This window comes from Bos grunniens, chromosome 4 (assembly GCF_055505025.1).
Source record: "Bos grunniens cultivar Pamir isolate PY7600 chromosome 4, Bosgru_T2T1.0, whole genome shotgun sequence".
NCBI classification, from domain to species: Eukaryota; Metazoa; Chordata; class Mammalia; order Artiodactyla; family Bovidae; genus Bos; species Bos grunniens.
Genome location: NC_141168.1, coordinates 106,776,046 through 106,795,102, shown reverse-complemented (window position 1 = coordinate 106,795,102; position 19,057 = coordinate 106,776,046). Strand labels below are relative to the sequence as shown.

Here is a 19,057-nt window from a genome sequence, read left to right as displayed (position 1 = left end):
AAGGTAAGCATTATGGGAAACTCAGATGACGGTGAAACATTCAAAAAGTCCTCTCCCTGGGATAACACAAGAAGAGTTACCATTGCATATGGGTCCCAAATCCAGGCGATCATCACAATTACCCGATAAGCTTTGGAAATTAGATATGAGGACTTCCCTGGTGCTCCAGTGGTTAAGAATCTGCCTGCCAACGCAGGCACCACAGGTTCAGTCTCTGTTCCAGGCAGATCGCACGTGCCGTGGGCCAGCTAAGCCCAGGTGCCACAGCTACTGAGCTCAAGCGTCCAGAGCCTGTGCTCCACACAAGAAGCCACCACCAGGAGAAGCCCGTGCACCGCAACCCGGGAGCAGCCCCGCTCACAGCAACTGGAGAAAACTCATGACAGCAATGAAGACCCAGCACAGGCAAAAATGAGCAACTAAATAAAGTTTAAAAATTTTAAAGAAAAAGAAATCAGATCACCACTGTGGATGGTGGATCAGCAGGCCTAGAAAAGACCTCAGAATATGCACTTTTAATAACAATCCCTGATGATTCTTAAGCTCCATGATCAAGGCTTGGGAACCACCACCATGGAATGTTCCAGGATACCCTCAGGAACCATGAGGGAGAAGAGTGGCTGGACCCCCACTAGAGGAGAAGCTCCACAACAGAGGGCAGCAGAGACCTGCCCACCACATGGGCCACTGTTGCCTCAACACACAGGGCGCATGAATGACTGAATCCAAGGCTTAGAGTTGCTATTCTGCCGACTCCTCAAATATATCTATGTGCACTTTTTTTTTTATTTTAAGGTTTTTATTTTAAAATACCTTTTCTTGGAGAACTTGTAAAAGTGAAGACAAGCATTTGCCATATCTCAAAATATAAAGCAAACTAACATGCAATTATATAGCTGTTTTTCCTTTTTTTTAAAAAATTCTAGTTAATACATTTCTTTAAGATATTTCATACTATCCAGGTAACAAATTAAGATACTCACTAACACCCACAAAGCACTTCCTGTAACTTTGGTAATGGATGCAATACCATTGAGCAAAGAAGAAAATGTCAGTGCTTAAACAGAAAAAAACTCTACATAATTTATAAGACTTGTTCTTACAATTCCTTATCTACTGAGCTTATACCAGATAGAATAAAGTATTTCATTAGGGCAAATTACAACTTGGGGGGAGACATAAATTGGGAGATTGGAATTGATATAGACACACTACTATACATAAAAGAGACAATAACTACTGCACAGCATAGGGAACGCTACTCAACATTCTATAATGACCTCTATGCAAACAGACTCTTAAAAAGAGTTGATACACAAATATGTATACCTGATTACCTCAGCTGCATACCTGAAATGAGGACAATGTTGTAAATTAAAGTATACTCCAGTAAAAATTAAAAAACAACACCCCCTACTTACTGCTACTAGACATTCTTCTACAAAAGGCGTCAAGACGTGAGGGCGAATGGTGACCATGATATCCCGGAAGTCAATGGCTGTGACTTTTCCAGTTCTGGCATTGTCCCTCTGAACAAAGGCTTGCTTTGCATGTTCCAGCTGTATTTCCTACAAATAAAGAAGGTAAATGTATATGTATGGCTGAATTCCTTTGTTGATCACCTGAAACTATCATAACATTGGCTTCCCTGGTGGCTCAGACGGTAAAGAATCTGCCTGCAGTGCAGAAGACCTGGGTTTGATCCCTGGGTCAGGAAGATCCCCTGGAAGAGGAAATAGCAACCCACTCCAGTATTCTTGCCTGAAGAATTCCATGGATGGGCTACCTACAGTCCATGAGGTTGCAAAGAGTCGGATGTGACAGAGCAACTAACACACACGCCACAACATTGTTAATTAGCTATGCTGCTGCTGCTAAGTCACTTCAGTCGTGTCTGACTCTGTGCGACCCCATAGATGGCAGCCCACCAGGTTTCCTCGTCCCTGGGATTCTCTAGGCAAGAACACTGGAGTGGGTTGCCATTTTCTTCTCCAATGCATGAAAGTGAAAAGTGAAAGTGAAGTCGCTCAGTCACGTCCAACCCTCAGCGACCCCATGGACTGCAGCCCTCCAGGCTCCTCCGTCCATGGGATTTTCCAGGCAAGAGTACTGGAGTGGGGTGCCATTGCCAATACAAAATAAAAAGCTTAAAGTTTGGAAGAAAAAAAAAAGGTGAATTTATTTGTATTTCTCAGTTACTATAAATGACATGTATGGACGTGAGAGTTGGACGGTGAAGAAAGCTGAGTGCCGAAGAATTGATGCTTTTGAACTGTGGTGTTGGAGAAGACTCTTGAGAGTCCCTTGGACTGCAAGGAGATCCAACCAGTCCATTCTAAAGGAGATCAGTCCTGGGTGTTCTTTGGAAGGAATGATGCTAAAGCTGAAATTCTAGTACTTTGGCCATCTCATGCGAAGAGTTGACTCATTGGAAAAGACTCTGATGCTGGGAGGGATTGGATGCAGGAGGAGAAGGGGACGACAGAGGATGAGATGGCTGGATGGCATCACTGACTCGGTGGACATGAGTTTGGGTAAAGTCCAGGAGTTGGTGATGGACAGGGAGGCCTGGCATGCTGCAATTCATGGGGTTGGACACAACTGAGCGATTGAACTGAACTGATAAATGAGTGTTCAATTTCAAATCAGGGTGAAGAAACAGACATTATATCTTGAATTACCGAGCCCCACACTTGTTCAATAGCATCCCCAAGTTATTATCTCCTTCCAAAGAGGAAACTTTGCTCAGACTGGTGAATATGTCTTGAGAAAGTACATCCCCCCCTTAAATCTCTTACCCAAAGAAACCAAATCACTTCTGTTCGAGTCCAAAGACATGAGGAAAATAAAAACTAGAATGAGGCTTGGTAGGCTCAAAGAGGGCTTCCTTGGTGGCTCAGATGGTAAAGAATCTGCCTGCAATGCACGAGACCTGGGTTTGGTTCCTGGGTTGGGAAGATCCCCTGGAGGAGGCCAAGGCCAACCCACTGTATATACGTGCCTGGAGAATCCCCATGGACAGAGGAGCCTGGAGGGCTACAGTCCACGGGGTCACAAAGAGTCGAACACAACTGAGCAACTAAGCACAGAACAGCACACGCTCAACGATCTGGCCAAACCCTGCTTAGGTGATGCAAGTGATCAAAGGAAAACCAGTTAAAAGGACATTAACCTCTCCCCAAAGAAGAGAGAAAAGTTCTTAATGGTAACGTAGTTCACAAACACGTGATGTAACAACAGATTGAAAAGGGTGGTTCTGCTCCAGAAGATGCTATTCCTCTACATTACTGGTGTCTGGGGGTGGGTGAAGCCTTTGTATGTGGGCTTTTCTGTGCATTCCTACCTTCTTTCCACCAGATACTACAGCCCCTTTCCAAGGCCACGGCAATCAAGAATGTCTTCAGGGAGGGCCTTATGTCCCAACTGAGGACCAATGCTCTAAACTTAGGAACTGGATGGTACGTGGGTCAGAGATGGCCAAACTGAGGCAGTGCCGCTGGATGTATGTTTTCATTCGTATGATCTATGGATAGAGAGCCCAATCTTAAGATCTGTTTTGATATTCCCGGAGATAAGTGTATACACACAATAAAACACAGCCTCCCATCAGAACCCAGCGTGTGCATGTAGGAGGTGCATTCCTTCTGCAGAGACTCTTCCTCACAACACTCTGCCCATTTCCCAAATGGGCCCTTGGAGTGAGATCTCATCTCGATGAAATGAAAAGGCATCATGGATAAGGGTTTTGAGGACCTTAAATTGTCTGAAGTTTAATAAACTTTATTAGATGATAATGAGGAGTTAATAAATACTGAAAATGATAGAAGCTGGAGTGAGAACATGGCAGGTCATTATTCCCTTACCTTTACTTTTGTGCAGTTTGAAAGTGTCTACAATAAAACCTTTTTAAAGACAAAACAACAGTAAGAACCAGAGTTCTAATTCTATTGAAAAGCCTCTTTTCAGTTACACCATCTGCCAGTGCTGGCCAAGCCCATCCCTGCTGGAACTCTTGCTGGGACCTAATCTTTCTAGTGCCTCTTCCACTCACTCCTTAAATGGGAGGCACCAATCAGCCCTCTGTCCTCGGGTCCTAAATCAACTCTCCTCTGCAAAGAACTCCCCTCCGCAAAGAACTCCCCTCCCTAGGTCTTCTTTTAAGACCTCTCATGGGTCTTGATTCCCAGATCCAAGTGTCTCACTCCTATCTTCTGCACCAGAATCCCTGACAGCTTAGAGAATCTACCCATGGGGTATCTTGTAAAGGCCACAAAACTCCACGTCACTCAACATGCTGTTGGGTGTCCCCCACCCAGGCCTCAAATCTTGTCTCTCTCCTGTGTCCCAAACTTCATTATTAGCATCTTGTTTTCCTGGTCATCTACCTGGAAAACGGTCATTTTCAATTCTTCAAGCTTCTTTCCCTCAGAGTAAACCAGTTACTAAATTAAGTCACTTAGACCTTTGAACGTTCACTCAAATGCATCTTCTCCTTTTCATTCCTGACACCACACATTCAAGCCCTCCTCAGAACACGGCTCAATGGCCACCATGAGCCCAACTTTTCAGTCTAGCGCTCTCTCTGATCTCTGCATGCCCCTTGCACACGTCAACAGCTGCCTTTAAGCATCTCAAACCTGACTCCTACCACCTCTGCCCGAACCCTTTCATCATAAAGATCTGTCTCCAAAGCAAGACTCTTGAGACACTACAAGGCGTTACTCTCAGCCTGGTCTCCAGTACCCAGGCCCAGCCCAGCCAGACCTTCCACACACCCAGGCCTTTGTCCACACTCTTTCCTCCGCCTGGCACAGACCGTAGCCTTCTTCTCTAGCTCCTGAAATCCTCCTACTTGGTAGCTCAAATGCCACCACTTATGTAAATATAACCAGGCCTCCTAACTGAAAATAACTGATCTGATCGCGTGGTCTCCTGCATGGCCCTCAATTATAAGACTTGTCTTATTCCATCCTACATTATCATCAGTTGTTTGCATTCCTGTCTTTCCCCCACCTTGCTGTGCCCTGCTCATCCTCCTTGCGGAGTGGGCAGAATGCTTTAGATATAGTAGGCACTCAATAAACCACAGACGTATCATCAGTGATATGAAATTGTATAAAACCAATTGAGTGAAGAAATTACAATGTATTGAACAAAAAGGAGTCCTCTGTACAAATGTCTCCAATTTATGAGGAAGGATGAAACCAACTGTTAAACACCCTGTAGTGAAAAATGACCACAGTATGTATTCAATTGGAAGTAAATGAACAGAGTCTTTGAATTGCCAGACCCACTGCTAAAACTATCGTAAGCCAAGATTACTCTCGACAATACCAGAACGGGTGTTCAGTTATTTACCACTCCCCCTAGTTTACAACTAAAGTAGTCTTGGGGATCCTCAGATCATTATACCCAAAACAGTATCACTTTCCCTGGCCGCTCCCCCTCCTCAGAGAGCAGGAAGCCACCACATTGAGACCAACCTGTCCGGAATGTTGAACTGGGAAATGGACACCCAGCTGGGGGCTGATGCTCCCGTTACAGGACGGGGGTGCACTGGTAACATGGACGAACACCGTCACCATGCACTTTGGTGCTCAATTAATTGTAAGCAGCAGGGACCCCGCAATCACTGGGGAAGAAAGCACTTTCAACCCTAACGGAGAACTTGAGAATGCATTTCCAACAGTTCTTAAGAGACTGGGAACACTATAAATTCCATGAAAAACGTGAAGGCAGATCATGCAGTTCTCTATTAATAGTAGGAAATAGTAAAAATGTTCAGCTATGTGTTTCCCTAAACTTAAAAGTAGCTTACTGAAGATGGGGCCGGCCTTCTGAAGAACATCTGTTTATGTCATGACTGTTTCTTGCTCTGGGTAAGGAAATGAAAACTATTACCTGAAACAATAAAACAGCAACAGTAACAGCATTTCGTGAGCATGCATCACCTGCCAGATTGTTCTAAAGTACTCTGTAGTAATAGACTCATTTAATGTTCACAGCACCCCTCCGATTTAGGAACCGCTCTTAACCTTACTGCAGCAGATGAGGAAATGGAGATCTCACTGACAGGACACAGCAAAGCCGGACTTCAAGCCCAGGCGGTCCCACTGCCCTCACCTTGCCCCTCACACCACACCAGACTGCATGGGAGCCTGGGTGGCGCTGCTCTCAGGAACTGGATTACAAAACACTCTTTGACACTTTGGAGTCTTCAGAGTTATGAGAGGATGAGCTTTCAATTTGCTTTTAAATTATTCTAAGGCCCTAGATTTTTCTGTTGCCAACTTTCATGAGAAAACAAGATAGTTTCCGAAATTTTTTCATTAAGGCTGAAGTCTTTGATGTGCTGGCGATTGCCACAACGGTCTTCCTAACAACAGCGGAGAACCTGGAAGAGAGAAACCACGTCTACAAGGCCTTCTCCCGGCCGTGCACACAAGCAGAAGACTGAGGGGGAAAAAGATCAGTAAGGAGGCCTGGGGCAGCTAACACAGGGCCTCTATAAATACTGAACTCAAGAATGAACGACCTTTGAAACCAAGCCAGGCTCGCTACTTGCGGCAGAGGAACTTCTAAGTTCTCCTCTGACACCTCTACAGCTGATTAAGGAAAATGTAGCTGATTAAGGAAAATGTAGCCCTATTCAGTGAGGGCTGGACATATCTGAATCCGAAAGGGTAAGGCTGGATGGAAAGCTTTTGGGATGCATGGTGTGCAAAGCATGGGTAGCTACTGGTCATTTTCAAATGCAAGGGGCCAGAACGGATCAACTCGCCTTGTGTGCGGGAGAGGGGAGAACAATGGGAGAAGCAATAGTTACATTCAAATATTTAACGGTTTAAAGGACTAACAGGTAAAAAGAAGTTAGACTGCCTCTCTGTTTCTTACAAAAGAAAATCGGTGGAGAGAAAATAAAGGGATCAGGTTTTGGCACAAAGCATAGAGGTATTTAATCTGCACAACTATTCAGCAATGAAATGGGCTACCGTGCAAAACAGCAGGTTCCCAGTCACTGGAAATATCTGTTCAACTACCAGCTGAGAAACACATGTCAAGGAATTTATTTTGATTTAGCTTTATTTAATACAGGGGGTCGTGGAAGCAAGATGTTATGATGATAAGAATCTTAAGTCTGGGACCGGAATGGGCAGAGCTCAAGTCTCAGTCGTGGTACTCCAAGTTGGCAGGGCTTAGGGAGCACCCAGCAACACCATGCCGTACAGGGTGGTAAAACTAGACGTCGTGTGCAATAGGCACTTCATAAAAAGGAGCGTTAATTTTGGTCAAAGTGAATGGTTTAAAACCCTCTCCAATCCCTTCCAATATAAGTACTCTGGAGTCTTTAAAAAAAAATCCCTAGTAAGGAACAGCGGTTCTGCTAAATTATTCTGAACCAGCAAGAGGGACAGAGAGATGAAAACCAGTTAGGGCAGAGGGCGACAGAAACAACTGAAGGCCTGAACACGTCCTCCAGGCTGCGGGCTCTGCCAAGAACTTCAGAGACAGTACTTCATTCGAGTTTCACAATAATCCTGTAAAGTAATAACATCTTCATCTCCCAGAGGGACCTGAAGCTCACGGAGGTTAAGTTACTGGTCCAAAGTCACAGAGTGAGGAGAAAGCCAGGCTTCGCTCTCTACACCAAGGTATTACCAGATTCCAAAACTGAGATTTTAACTACTAACTTACGCTGCCTTGGGCAAAAGCTTAAAGGGGGATCATAAGTGATGTGGACAGATAACTAGAAAAGAGATTTTTAAGAAAAGTTTGGGTGGTGATTCATATCTAAAAATCAAACAAGAGTTTCTAAAAGAATTCTCACCTTGGAGAATGGGAGAATCTGCCACAAAAGAAAATGCTTCAGGGGAAAGAGATGAGGTTGATGACCATGAGGGAGAAACCTGGAGGGAGATGAGCTTAAGTTATAAACAAAAGTTAAGCAGAAACCAAAAAACGTCAGAGGCACATGTGGAAATATAAATCTGGGAAATGCAGACAACAGAATTTTAGAGGAAAAATGCCCCCAAGAGACCATGTTTACCGTTACTCAGTGTAGGTTATACTTCAGGGACAGTGCATTTTCCTACTTCACCACCTCAATAACCTTCTAAGGAGGGGCTGCCCGTCACCTCCATTTTGTAGCTGGAAAAACCAAGGAAAGGCCAGCTGGGGGCCGCATGACACTAAGGATGAAGCTGGATGTGCAGCGGGGTGGTCTGGCCCCAGAGCCGTATTCTTAACCTTCGCAGACTTCCTATTCCTTTTAGGGGAAGGCCTATAAAAACCACAAGGAAAAGGAAAAAGAAAAAAAAACTTGTACCAATGGATGAGATCATCCTAGGATACACAGAAAGAGTGGGCAGATGATAAAAATAGAACCAATACCTATAGGAGTACAGACGATAAATCTGAGGGGCCTGAGACCCTGTGGAAAACCCAGAGAGCTGGGGTGAAGACAGCTCTACGGAGAAAGAGGGCTCTTATCAGTAATAGGCCACGGGGTGCTTCCTAAATGCTGCTGATGGAGCCAGCAGGGACTGTGCAGAGGAAGGGGGCTCCTTCATCTAAGGCCAGGGGGCCGCACCAGCACACAGCTGGGCCGTGGCCTCTAAGGCGGTCCTACCCCTCCGCGTGAAAGGAGGCTCCCTTTTTCTTTACATTTGCCAGTGAACTGTTTTTTGTTCCCTGTCTTCTGGGGCATAATGATTAATGGACTCGCCTTCTCCTCTAGCAGCTTCCAGCAACTTCAACACAACCATCAGAATGCTATAGGAAGGGGGGAAAAAATCAAACGCTTCAAAACTGCTGCTGCTGCTAAGTCGCTTCAGTCATGTCCGACTCTGTGCGACCCCATAGACGGCAGCCCACCAGGCTCCGCCGTCCCTGGGATTCTCCAGGCAAGAACACTGGAGTGGGTTGCCATTTCCTTCTCCAATGCATGAAAGTGAAAAGTGAAAGTGAAGTCGCTCAAAACTGCTAGCTGTACAGAAATACACTTATACAGGGCTTACACCACTTTTGGCTTAACATTCATGCTTCTAACAGTTCAGGCCTGTCATTTCCTTAATAATTTCCAATTGGGTATATTTTGAATGCAGAAACTCTCTCTACTTCTATTCAGACACATAAGTTTGTGTTTCAACCTCAACAATGTATCAGGAACCAAAGAAGCAGGGAGGGGGGAGCACAAAAAAAGACCCCTTTCATTTTTTGTATTTTGTACAGTTTTGAAATTAAAAATAAATATCTAAAACTTTAATAAAAACAGGGACTATCAACAAGGATTTGTATCAAATTTATACTGTTAAGATAAAAAAAACTCCTTTGGAAAGTGTTGCTGTAAGAATTCTGAGGAAAATGCAGGTTAATCATTTATGAAAACGAGGAATAAAAAGGTGTAAAGAAGGTTTGCTTACAAAATATGGTATCATATTTTGCTCAATTTCAAATAAATTCTATATTACATCAAGTATCAGGACCTGTACCGCTTAATATGTTAAGTATCATTTTCATAATCCTGTGCTAACTCAGAGGAAAAAAATTCTAGTTAAAATAAAAATCCATATATTTTTAAACTGAATCAAAAAGAGAATCTGGCACTGGAGCAGGTAGAGAAAGCAGCTGTTCCCACTGCAACGTTTTTCTGTGCTGCCCACATTCAGCCTAAGCAGTCAGACTTCCAGAGTTTGGGGTGAAATTTTATCCCCATTTCAATGGGTGGGGCCTCTAATTTTAAAAGTTGTCTTAAAAAAATTAAAATTAAAAAAGGGTCTCAAGAAGCAGTAATTATTTGGCATGTAGCATGTGGCACTGCCCACACAGCAACACCTTGGCGGCAACCAAATAGAGAGCTTTTCCATCTCAATTTCCTGGCTCTCCTGATTCAACGTTAAACCTCACAGTGGGTAACAGCTGTATGGTGTGTTCATTTTCACCAGGATGTTACTGTAAAAGCTTGCACAACAGGCCACTCCACAGAACAGCAAGCTGACAAGCACCACGGACACAACAGCACAATGAATTCTGATTTCCTTTGCCCAGAGAGCAGAAAGTGCAGAGTGAATGAGATGAGCCCTGCATCTAAGTCTCCAAGTGACCAGGCTTTTCCCACACCTCTCATTACTCATTGCCAAACCAGCGGTGGTTGCTATTTGGACACAAACCACAATCTCATCTCTTAGAAAAGCTGAGAGCGAAACGACATTAGCTACACCTTTACTCATTATTTCATCTTGGATCATCAAGGGGTGCTGTATTTATGAAGCAGGACCAAAGCCGTATGGCAGATCCCATCTGGTCCAACTTAAAATCAACATAAAGACCACATGCGTGTTAAAAATGCAAATATAATCGTGGTCTCTGGCTACTAAAGATCCATGGTCTAGATATTTTAATTAATACAGATGGCAAGCTGGGGGAGCCAGGGGAGGCACACACGGCTTGGGTTACTCAATCCTAAGCAAAGACGTGGTTACCGGTTCACTAACTGGTTGAAACAATCGTGGCTTCAGCAAGTCCTACTTACAAAGGATTATTTTTTGTTAACACCTGAAATGCTCTTTCAGTTCCAAAGCTTGAGAACTTGATGTTGCCGAGGTTGAAGGTTATGTTTCTTTTGTTTGGTGATGTTAGAGTAGCAGCAGGGGGAACAATTTCTTTTTTAACAAGATAGCCCATTGTGTTGAAAGTTTTGCCTTAAACTAGTATACTTGCCTGGAGAATCCCAGGGATGGGGGAGCCTGGTGGGCTGCCGTCATGGGGTCGCACAGAGTCAGACATGACTGAAGCGACTTAGCAGCAGCAGTAGTAGTATACACTGGGGCTTCCTTGGTGGCTCAGACGGTAAAGCGTCTGTCTGCAATGCAGGAGACCTGGGTTCGATCCCTGGGTTGGGAAGATCCCTTGGAGAAGGAAACGGCAGCCCACTCCAATATTCTTGCCTGGAAAATCCCATGGACAGCGGAGCCTGGTAGGCTACTGTCCATGGGGTCGCAAAGAGTCGGACACGACTGAGTGACTTCACTTATGTATACACTGACATACACAGTCACAAACTTATGATGAAAAACATCTGATTAGGAGCAGAGAACCTCTGGCCTCAAGAAGGACTTGGGAGCTGCCAACTTCCAGAACTCTGCTCTCTAGGACCAAAATGCCCATTTTACACAAAAGACTTGGGTTGATCTGTATGCCATGCTGACCCATAAGCCAAAATACTGGTCAATTTGATTTAACAAAGAACCAAAATTGTTCAGTTGTTATTTGCATAAGTGTATCTTTGGCATCTAACAAAGTTATCTTGGGGCTTACGTGATCTGAAGATAAAAGCTTTTAGGAATATGAATGGCTGATCTGGGACACACGACACAGCTCTGAACCCTAGGTTCTAGTCCTAGCTCCACCAACTATGATTCACCTCTCCTGATGTCACGGTTCTTCTGATAAAAGGAGGGCCTGAATAATGTGATAGACACTCATTCCCTTGTGATGAGGGCTTTCTGCTGGGTCAGGTAACTTCATTCCTAAAACCTATGTGACAAGACAACATTAGAAAGAATTATTAGCCCCACTCTCTCCCAAGTCAGCTGTCCCATTTCTTGGCTAACGAATGGAATCCTGACACTAATATCTGGTCTCTCTACCAATTTAGAGCACTGCTAATTTCTGAAAGACTCCTCTTCCTACAGCAAGAGGAGGAAGGCCTCTAGAAACAAACAAATGTCCTGTCTCCGTGAAATGAAGGAAAGAGAATTTTCTTGGAAATGCCCAGGTGTGTGGGGCCATCAGTAGGGCTCCTATGAGACCCTAACTCCAAGGAACTGATGATGAGGTGGAAACAACTCAACCGCACACAAGTCACTAGTGATTACGTGCAAAGTGCTCCTAACAGCCCTTCATCCACATGCCCTCCACCCCTTCCCCCATTGCCCCCAACCTCAGTAAATCACCACCGTCCTTCCACTTGCCCAAAGCCTAAAATACAGGAGAGAACTATGAGTTACATATATGCGTACCTGTCCCCATCCTAATAAATCACCAAGCCTGGCCAGGTCCATCCCTTTAATTTTTCTTGAAATCCACTCATCACTGTTACCAACTGTTATACTGGAAAGTGGCCATCTGGTCTCCCTCTCCCCATCATAGGACTCTCCATTTCATTTTCCACACAACAGCCAGAGTGATCCTTCTGAAACACCAACCTCATCATATCTGGCTCTCTGAGCTCCTCATCAACCTGAGGATGAGACCTGAACACCAGATTCTGTGCTTTTAAACAATCAGGGTTTTGTCATCTAGATCAACGTTTCTCAGTGTGCAGCCCTCGGACCATCTGGGACGTCACAATTCAGGATGCTTGTCTGAAAGGCAACTTCTTAGGCCCTATCCAGACCTACTGAATCAAACTCTTGTGGGGACAGAGAGGCCCAGGGTACAGCCTTTTTAAAATAATCACTTCCGAAAAAAAATTATACAAAATTTGAAAACACTGCTAGAGATTTAGGAAAATTAAAACCAACTTGTGTTCCACCTGTCTCATCTTGAACAAATTCAGAAAACTCCATGCTTCTATGTGCTCATCTTTCATACAGAGACAATAGCCGCTGCACAACACCTAAAGTGACTATAAAGACCAACAAAAGCCAAAGCACTTGCCAAGTTGGAAAATGCTATAGGTGAAATAGTTAACAAGCAACAGCTTTCTACTTAAGTATTTCACAATGGGGAGCAATCCAAGATACTCGGAGACAGGAGCTGTTAGAAACTCCTATGTGCAGATTACTTTTATTTATTTATTTATTTTTATTATTATTTTTATTTATTTTTTATTTTTAAACTTTACAAAATTGTATTAGTTTTGCCAAATATCAAAATGAATCCGCCATAGGTATACATTTTGTAATTCAGTTCAGTTACTGACTCTTTGCAACCCCATGAACCGCAGCACGCCAGGCCTCCCTGTTCATCACCAACTGCCAGAGTCTACCCAAACTCATGTCCATCAAGTCGGTGATGCCATCCAACCATCTCATCCTCTGTCGTCCCCTTCTCCTCCTGCCCTCAAGCTTTCCCAGCATCGGGGTCTTTTCAAATGAGTCAGCTCTTCGCATCAGGTGGCCAAAGTATTGGAGTTTCAGCTTCAACATCAGTCCTCCCAATGAACACCCAGGACTGATCTCCTTTAGGATGTACTGGTTGGATCTCCTTGCAGTCCAAGGGACTCTCAAGAGTATTCTCCAACACCACAGCTCAAAAGCATCAATTCTTCAGTGCTCAGCTTTCTTCACAATCTAACTTTCACATCCATACATGACCACTGGAAAAACCATAGCCTTGACTAGATGGACCTTTGTTGCCAAAGTAATGTCTCTGCTTCTTAATATGCTGTCTAGCTTGGTCATAACTTTCCTTCCAAAGAGTAAGCATCTTTTAATTTCATGGCTGCAATTACCATCTGCGGTGATTTTGGAGCCCTAAAAAATAAAGTCAGCCACTGTTTCCACTGTTTCCCCATCTATTTGCCAGGAAGTGATGGGACTGGCTGCCGTGATCTTAGTTTTCTGAATGTTGAACCTTAAGCCAACTTTTTCACTCTTCTCTTTCACTTTCATCAAGAGGCTCTTTACTTCTTCTTCACTTTCTGCCATAAAGGTGGTGTCATCTGCATATCTGAGGTTATTGATATTAAATATATACACATGATTATAAAACACTATCAAAAACTAACTGGAGGGGAATTCCATGGCAGTCCAGAGGGTAGGACTTTGTGCTTTCATGGCTAGGACCCAGGTTCAATCCCTGGTCGGGAAACGAAGATCCCACAAGCTGTGCAGTGAGGCCAAGAAAAGAAAAAAGTAACTGGAAACAACAGTAACACGCACCCTACTATGGTTTTATCATCATATCTGGCAATTCACGGGCAGGGATCAAGAATTCTGAATGTCCAATAATGCGTGACTGTACATCCCCATTAGGAGACATGGCCCCTCCAGGAACAGAAACTGACTTCATAGCCACAGCCCTGGAGACAGTGCAGTGGAGCCTAAGTGGTCCTGGCACCATATTGTTTGATTCCTCACACATCTGTGATCTTATGGAAGAAGTTAAGCTCCAGAACAGTTGTTCTGCACTCTTTTGGGATATTCCTTTGGGAACCTAATGAAAGCCATGAGCATTTCCCAAAAAAATAACTATCTGAAAATGCAAAATTTTACCTTAGAGTCTGTTTATTCTTTTGCATATAATAGGGAAGAATGATCATTACCTCTCAGGATATTGGGGATGCTATTATCAGAAACAGAATATTTTCAAAAGCACTTCATAAATTACAAAGATTGTTACTAGTATTCCTTTTTTTTTTTTTTTTTTGAGTGACTCTCACTGCCAACTCTACAGAATTATCTGGCAGAGAAGCTTAAGGGCCTTCCTTTCACTCTGTGCTCACAGTAATGGATTTCAGCAGATACGTCTCCAAAGAAAATATACAAGTGGCAACAGGCACATGAAAAGATGCTCAATTACACATGAGATACTGCTAAGAGACTAACGTAAAGGCCTTAGTCTCCTCATCTGTAACATGAGGCTGTTAACTACCTTATACGGGTATCTGGACTTTTAATTTTGTACTTTGGACAGGTGTTGTAACCAGACTCTGAAACTATTGGTTTCGAATTGACACCTGCCTTAAGGGTTTATGCTACAAACCTTCAATTTGTTATAAAAGAGCACCTTCATAGGGTATACACTGTATATCTGTTTGCAGTTGTGCCTTTTAAGCTGTAGAGCAGAAAAACACAGGAATGACGCCCAGATTTGTACACTGTGTCTCAAAAGTTGTCATTCCCTCTGCACCTCTGAGTCTTTTGCACAAAGCCTCTTGACAAATCCTACATCCCCAGCAAATATTTCTTGAGTTGGGTGGATTGCTCCATGCAAGTAACAATCACAGAAATACTTCCAAACAAGATATTCTATGCTAATATCATTTATGAACAGGAGTTCCATCAGGTACAGGATACAAAAATTCCTCTGAACTGTTTTCTAAATATACTGCTTTCAGTATATTAAAAATCCATTTTTCAACTCATAATCATAAAATTACAGCTTTGCCCTAAGAGCTGAGAGGAAAGAGATGTTGGAAATGCATATAGACTATTCTAAAATCCACACATATATACCCATAAACAAAACTATATTCACGGGCTTCCCTGGTGTTCCAGTGGTTAGGAATCCACTTTACAATGCAGGGGACACAGGTTCAATCCCTGGGCTGGGAAGATCCCACATGCCATGGAGCAACTAAGCCCATGTGCCACATTTACTGAAGCCTGCACACCTTGAGCTGGTGCTCCATAACAAGAGAAACCACAGCAGTGAGAAGCCGGCACGCTGCAACTAGACAGGAGTCCCCACTCATTGCAACTAGAGAAAGCCCATGCAACAACGAAGACCCAGTGCAGCAAAAAATAAATACATAAAACTATACTCACATTCACACACACACACCATCACTCATGCAGTTAACTAGAGATGATAGAACCAGGCATAAAAAACCAGCAGCAGTGGAGGCAACAGTCTCAAGGATGGGGTAACAGGGCTGTAGCCACGCTTCCTTCTGAAATCCTTCCCTGTCTTGAGGAACAAGACTAGGCAGGAGGCTTTGCATCTCTGCCACTTGCTTCAATGGTATCATTTAGATACAAAGTAGAAATGAGGTTTTGTACTTTGTATCTAAATGATACAAAAAAAGATTGAAGGCAGGAGGAGAAGGGGATGACAGAGGATGAGATGGTTGGATGGCCTCAGCATCCATGAGTTTGAGCAAGCTCCGGGAGCTGGTGATGGGAAGCCTAGCGTGCTGCAGTCCATGGGGTCTCAAAGAGTTGGACACAACTGTGCAATGGAACTGAACAAACAAGGCAAATTTAGTTCAAAGTTTCTCAAACTGATTGACCCCTTTATGCCAGAAAACAACATGCCAGCTCAGCATTCAACCCACGCCCGTGACCAGCGCCACCTCAGACAATGCCCGGATGAGCCCGTGAACACAAGGAGTCCTCACAGCCACATGGCGGCCTGTGACAAATGCACACCCGCTCCCGCGTGCTAAAATATTTTTTAAATGAAGGGGGAAAGTAACTGCCCTCGCAAAGAACAGCACTGTCCATTGGGCACAAACACGAGCACTTATATGAGCACAGATCACACACCAGAGCGTGAGGCTGAGTTAGCTGAAACCAATCCAAGCTACCATCTAGGACCTCCAGGCTCCTTGAAGCCACAAGCGCTTCTCAGCGGACCCCACAGTTGCTCCTCTTCCTCCTCAGGTGACAAGCAGGGACATGCATGGAGGCAGTTCTTTCAAGACCTGGGCACCAGCCAGGGAGCTGGTGCTTGTGTTTCTATAACCTGCCCCAGAGCAGAAAGGCAGGAATCATGCTTAACACAGCAAGAGCCCTAAAGGTCACTTACATTTTAAGGAGTTCCCTTAATCCAGAAAACAGTCCAAAAGGACAATCAAAGTATTTAAAGTTGAGGTCATTCAGAAAAGACTTCAAAGGAAGCGTCTGAGCGGGGGCAGTGGGAGAGAGACCCAGTGGCAGACGTCTAAACTGGTAATGCAGTGGCATTTATATGAAGTCTGTCATGACACACACATTAATTCTTTGAAATCTGGGCCTGGAGTGGAACACAAAAGCAAGGCCTGAATTATCTACCTAAACCATCTTAACCTTGTCAAAGTTTAGCACTTGTAATCTCACTATGAAGTCAAAAGCATCCCATGAAGGACACCGAGGGATGAGCGCATTCACCATTACATAGAGAATGGAGTCAGATACGAGCGAATGCCTGCAAGCTGCAGCTGCAAACCTGGTCAGTAACCCCTGAGTCATCTCTCATCTTTGACTCTGGCTCGTCCGTATCTCGAGGAAGGCCCAGAAAAATCTGCGTGGCTTATAGCTGACTCATGAGTCCACGTAATTGATACTTGCTTAAAGGGACAGGTGATCATCCTTACTATTGCTAACATCCCATTAAGCCTAAAAGTTAATTAGGCTGTATTCCATAAAGTCAATTGAAGGCATTTGTCTCAATAGCATTATCGCAATTATTCCTCATCAAAACGAACCCCACCTCCTACTGCGCATGATGTCTTGCGTAAACAACAGCACAAACCTAACAACTCACAGGCCATCTCCACCTGAGTTACATAAGCAGGTTTATGTTTACACAGAACTGCAACCAGGAATTCATAGATATTAACATGTTTTTTTTAAAAAATACAAAGGCATGTATTTAATAAATCTTGTTTTACATTTTCAGAGGCCAGGAAAATAAAAGCAAACTAAAAAGTGTAACAAATTCTATATATCATAATGATGCACGTAAAAGTCACAAAGAGAAAGCACCCAGGAAAGTCAGCCAGTTATAAATGCTGGTGCCTAAGAATGGAGCCCACAAAATGCTGACTGAGTGGTTACATGGCACAGCACACATGCGCCCTCGGGCCCTCCCCCTTCACCCAGCAGCTGTGCTTCTAACCACTCCTCAGGGTTCTGGCAAGGTCTCAGGAATACAGGAAACAGGCATCACGAACCCACTGCCATACCCACTGCTAATGTTACTAATAACAGAAGAGAAGGTGGCTTGAGGAGGTGGATGGGGCGGCGGGTGGGATGAAAAGGTGATGAAAAGTAAGGGAGCTGAAAACCTCCAGTAAAAATAAACCAATAAGCCATGACAATGCCATATACAACATGAGGGTTATGGTCAACACTGTAATAACTTTGTTACCACATGTAACTACATGTTACTAGACGTATCATGATGGCCACTTCCTAATGTATCCAAATGTCAAACCATGTATACAGCACACCTACAACTTACGTAGCACTGTACCTTAACTACACTTCAATTAAAAAAAGAAAAAGATGATCTCCTTAGCAAATTTTTCCTGAGGACCCGGAATTAAAACACAGCAAACCAATTCTTTTAAACAAGTCTTTTAAACGTTATGTCAATATTTAATAATATATAAATAAAATCAAATTGTTAGGGAAACAAATGCATAAAAATCTGAAAGAGTGGTTTATCACATAGACCTACATATTATACAGATATTGATCTCTATCAGAATTAACACCATCTTATGCTTTGGGAGGAAAACTCAATGGTGTTATGAGTCTTCTGTTGGCATCATCAATGGCCCATTGAAAGCACCCCAAAGGGGGAAGTGAAGAGCGGAGGCAGGAGGGACTGGACTGAGGGGCATGCCAGAAATGCAGACAACTCCCGCAGAGCTGAACGCCAGCTATGGATAGCATGTGCCCTGAACAGTGTTTCTCACACTTAGCCGCACAACAGAAATGCCTCAAAAGACTCCAAGTGCCAAGCAAGCCCTCTCTGCCCTTCACCCCAGATACAAACACACACCTGACTCACAGAATCTAATCTCTAGAGGTGGGGGACCAAAACAATAATAGTTTTTAAAACTCCCCAGGTGATTCCAATATGCAGTCAAGTTTTAGATCCAATGTCTTGTCTATAAAACGCAAATAATTCTACAGTTAGATGCTGATGACAACATCTGTCCATTTCTAAAGGGATAACAAAATTATTAGTAAGTAGTAGTGGAACCAGTCATAAGCCAAGAAGTCAAACTCGCCTGCCAATGCAGAGGTAACAGATGCGCGTTCAATCCCTGGGTGGGGAAGATCCCCTGGAGTAGGAAATAGCAACCCACTCCAGTATTCTTACCTGGAGAATTCCACGGACAGAGGAGCCTGGCGGGCTACGGTCCATAGGGTCACAAAGAGACACAACAGAGTGACTTAGCACGGACACAGTAGTGGAACCAGTCATAAGCCCAGAGTTCAGGTTCCAACTCGCCCCTCCTGATTTATATAACCTTTCAGCAGATCACTTAATTTCCGGGGTCCTCAGAGTGTATTCCATTTAAGCATGAAATGGTTCCAGGCTGTGTCAGAGCCTGTTTAACCCTATAGTTTCTACATACTAATGAAGAAATACTTCCAAATAGGATGGTTTGGCC

At 43.8% G+C, this 19,057-nt stretch overlaps 1 protein-coding gene across 16 annotated transcripts in view; it reads right to left on the bottom strand.

Annotated features, from left to right (window-relative positions):
- SLC25A13 (solute carrier family 25 member 13) overlaps positions 1-19,057 on the bottom strand; it is a 272,518-nt gene that overhangs the window by 91,138 nt on the left and 162,323 nt on the right. For all 16 annotated transcript variants that reach the window (XM_086397737.1, XM_086397738.1, XM_086397739.1 and 13 more), the window contains one exon: positions 1,422-1,568. In XM_086397737.1, the coding sequence (XP_086253863.1) occupies positions 1,422-1,568 (147 nt within the window). The remainder of the gene's footprint in view (positions 1-1,421; positions 1,569-19,057) is intronic.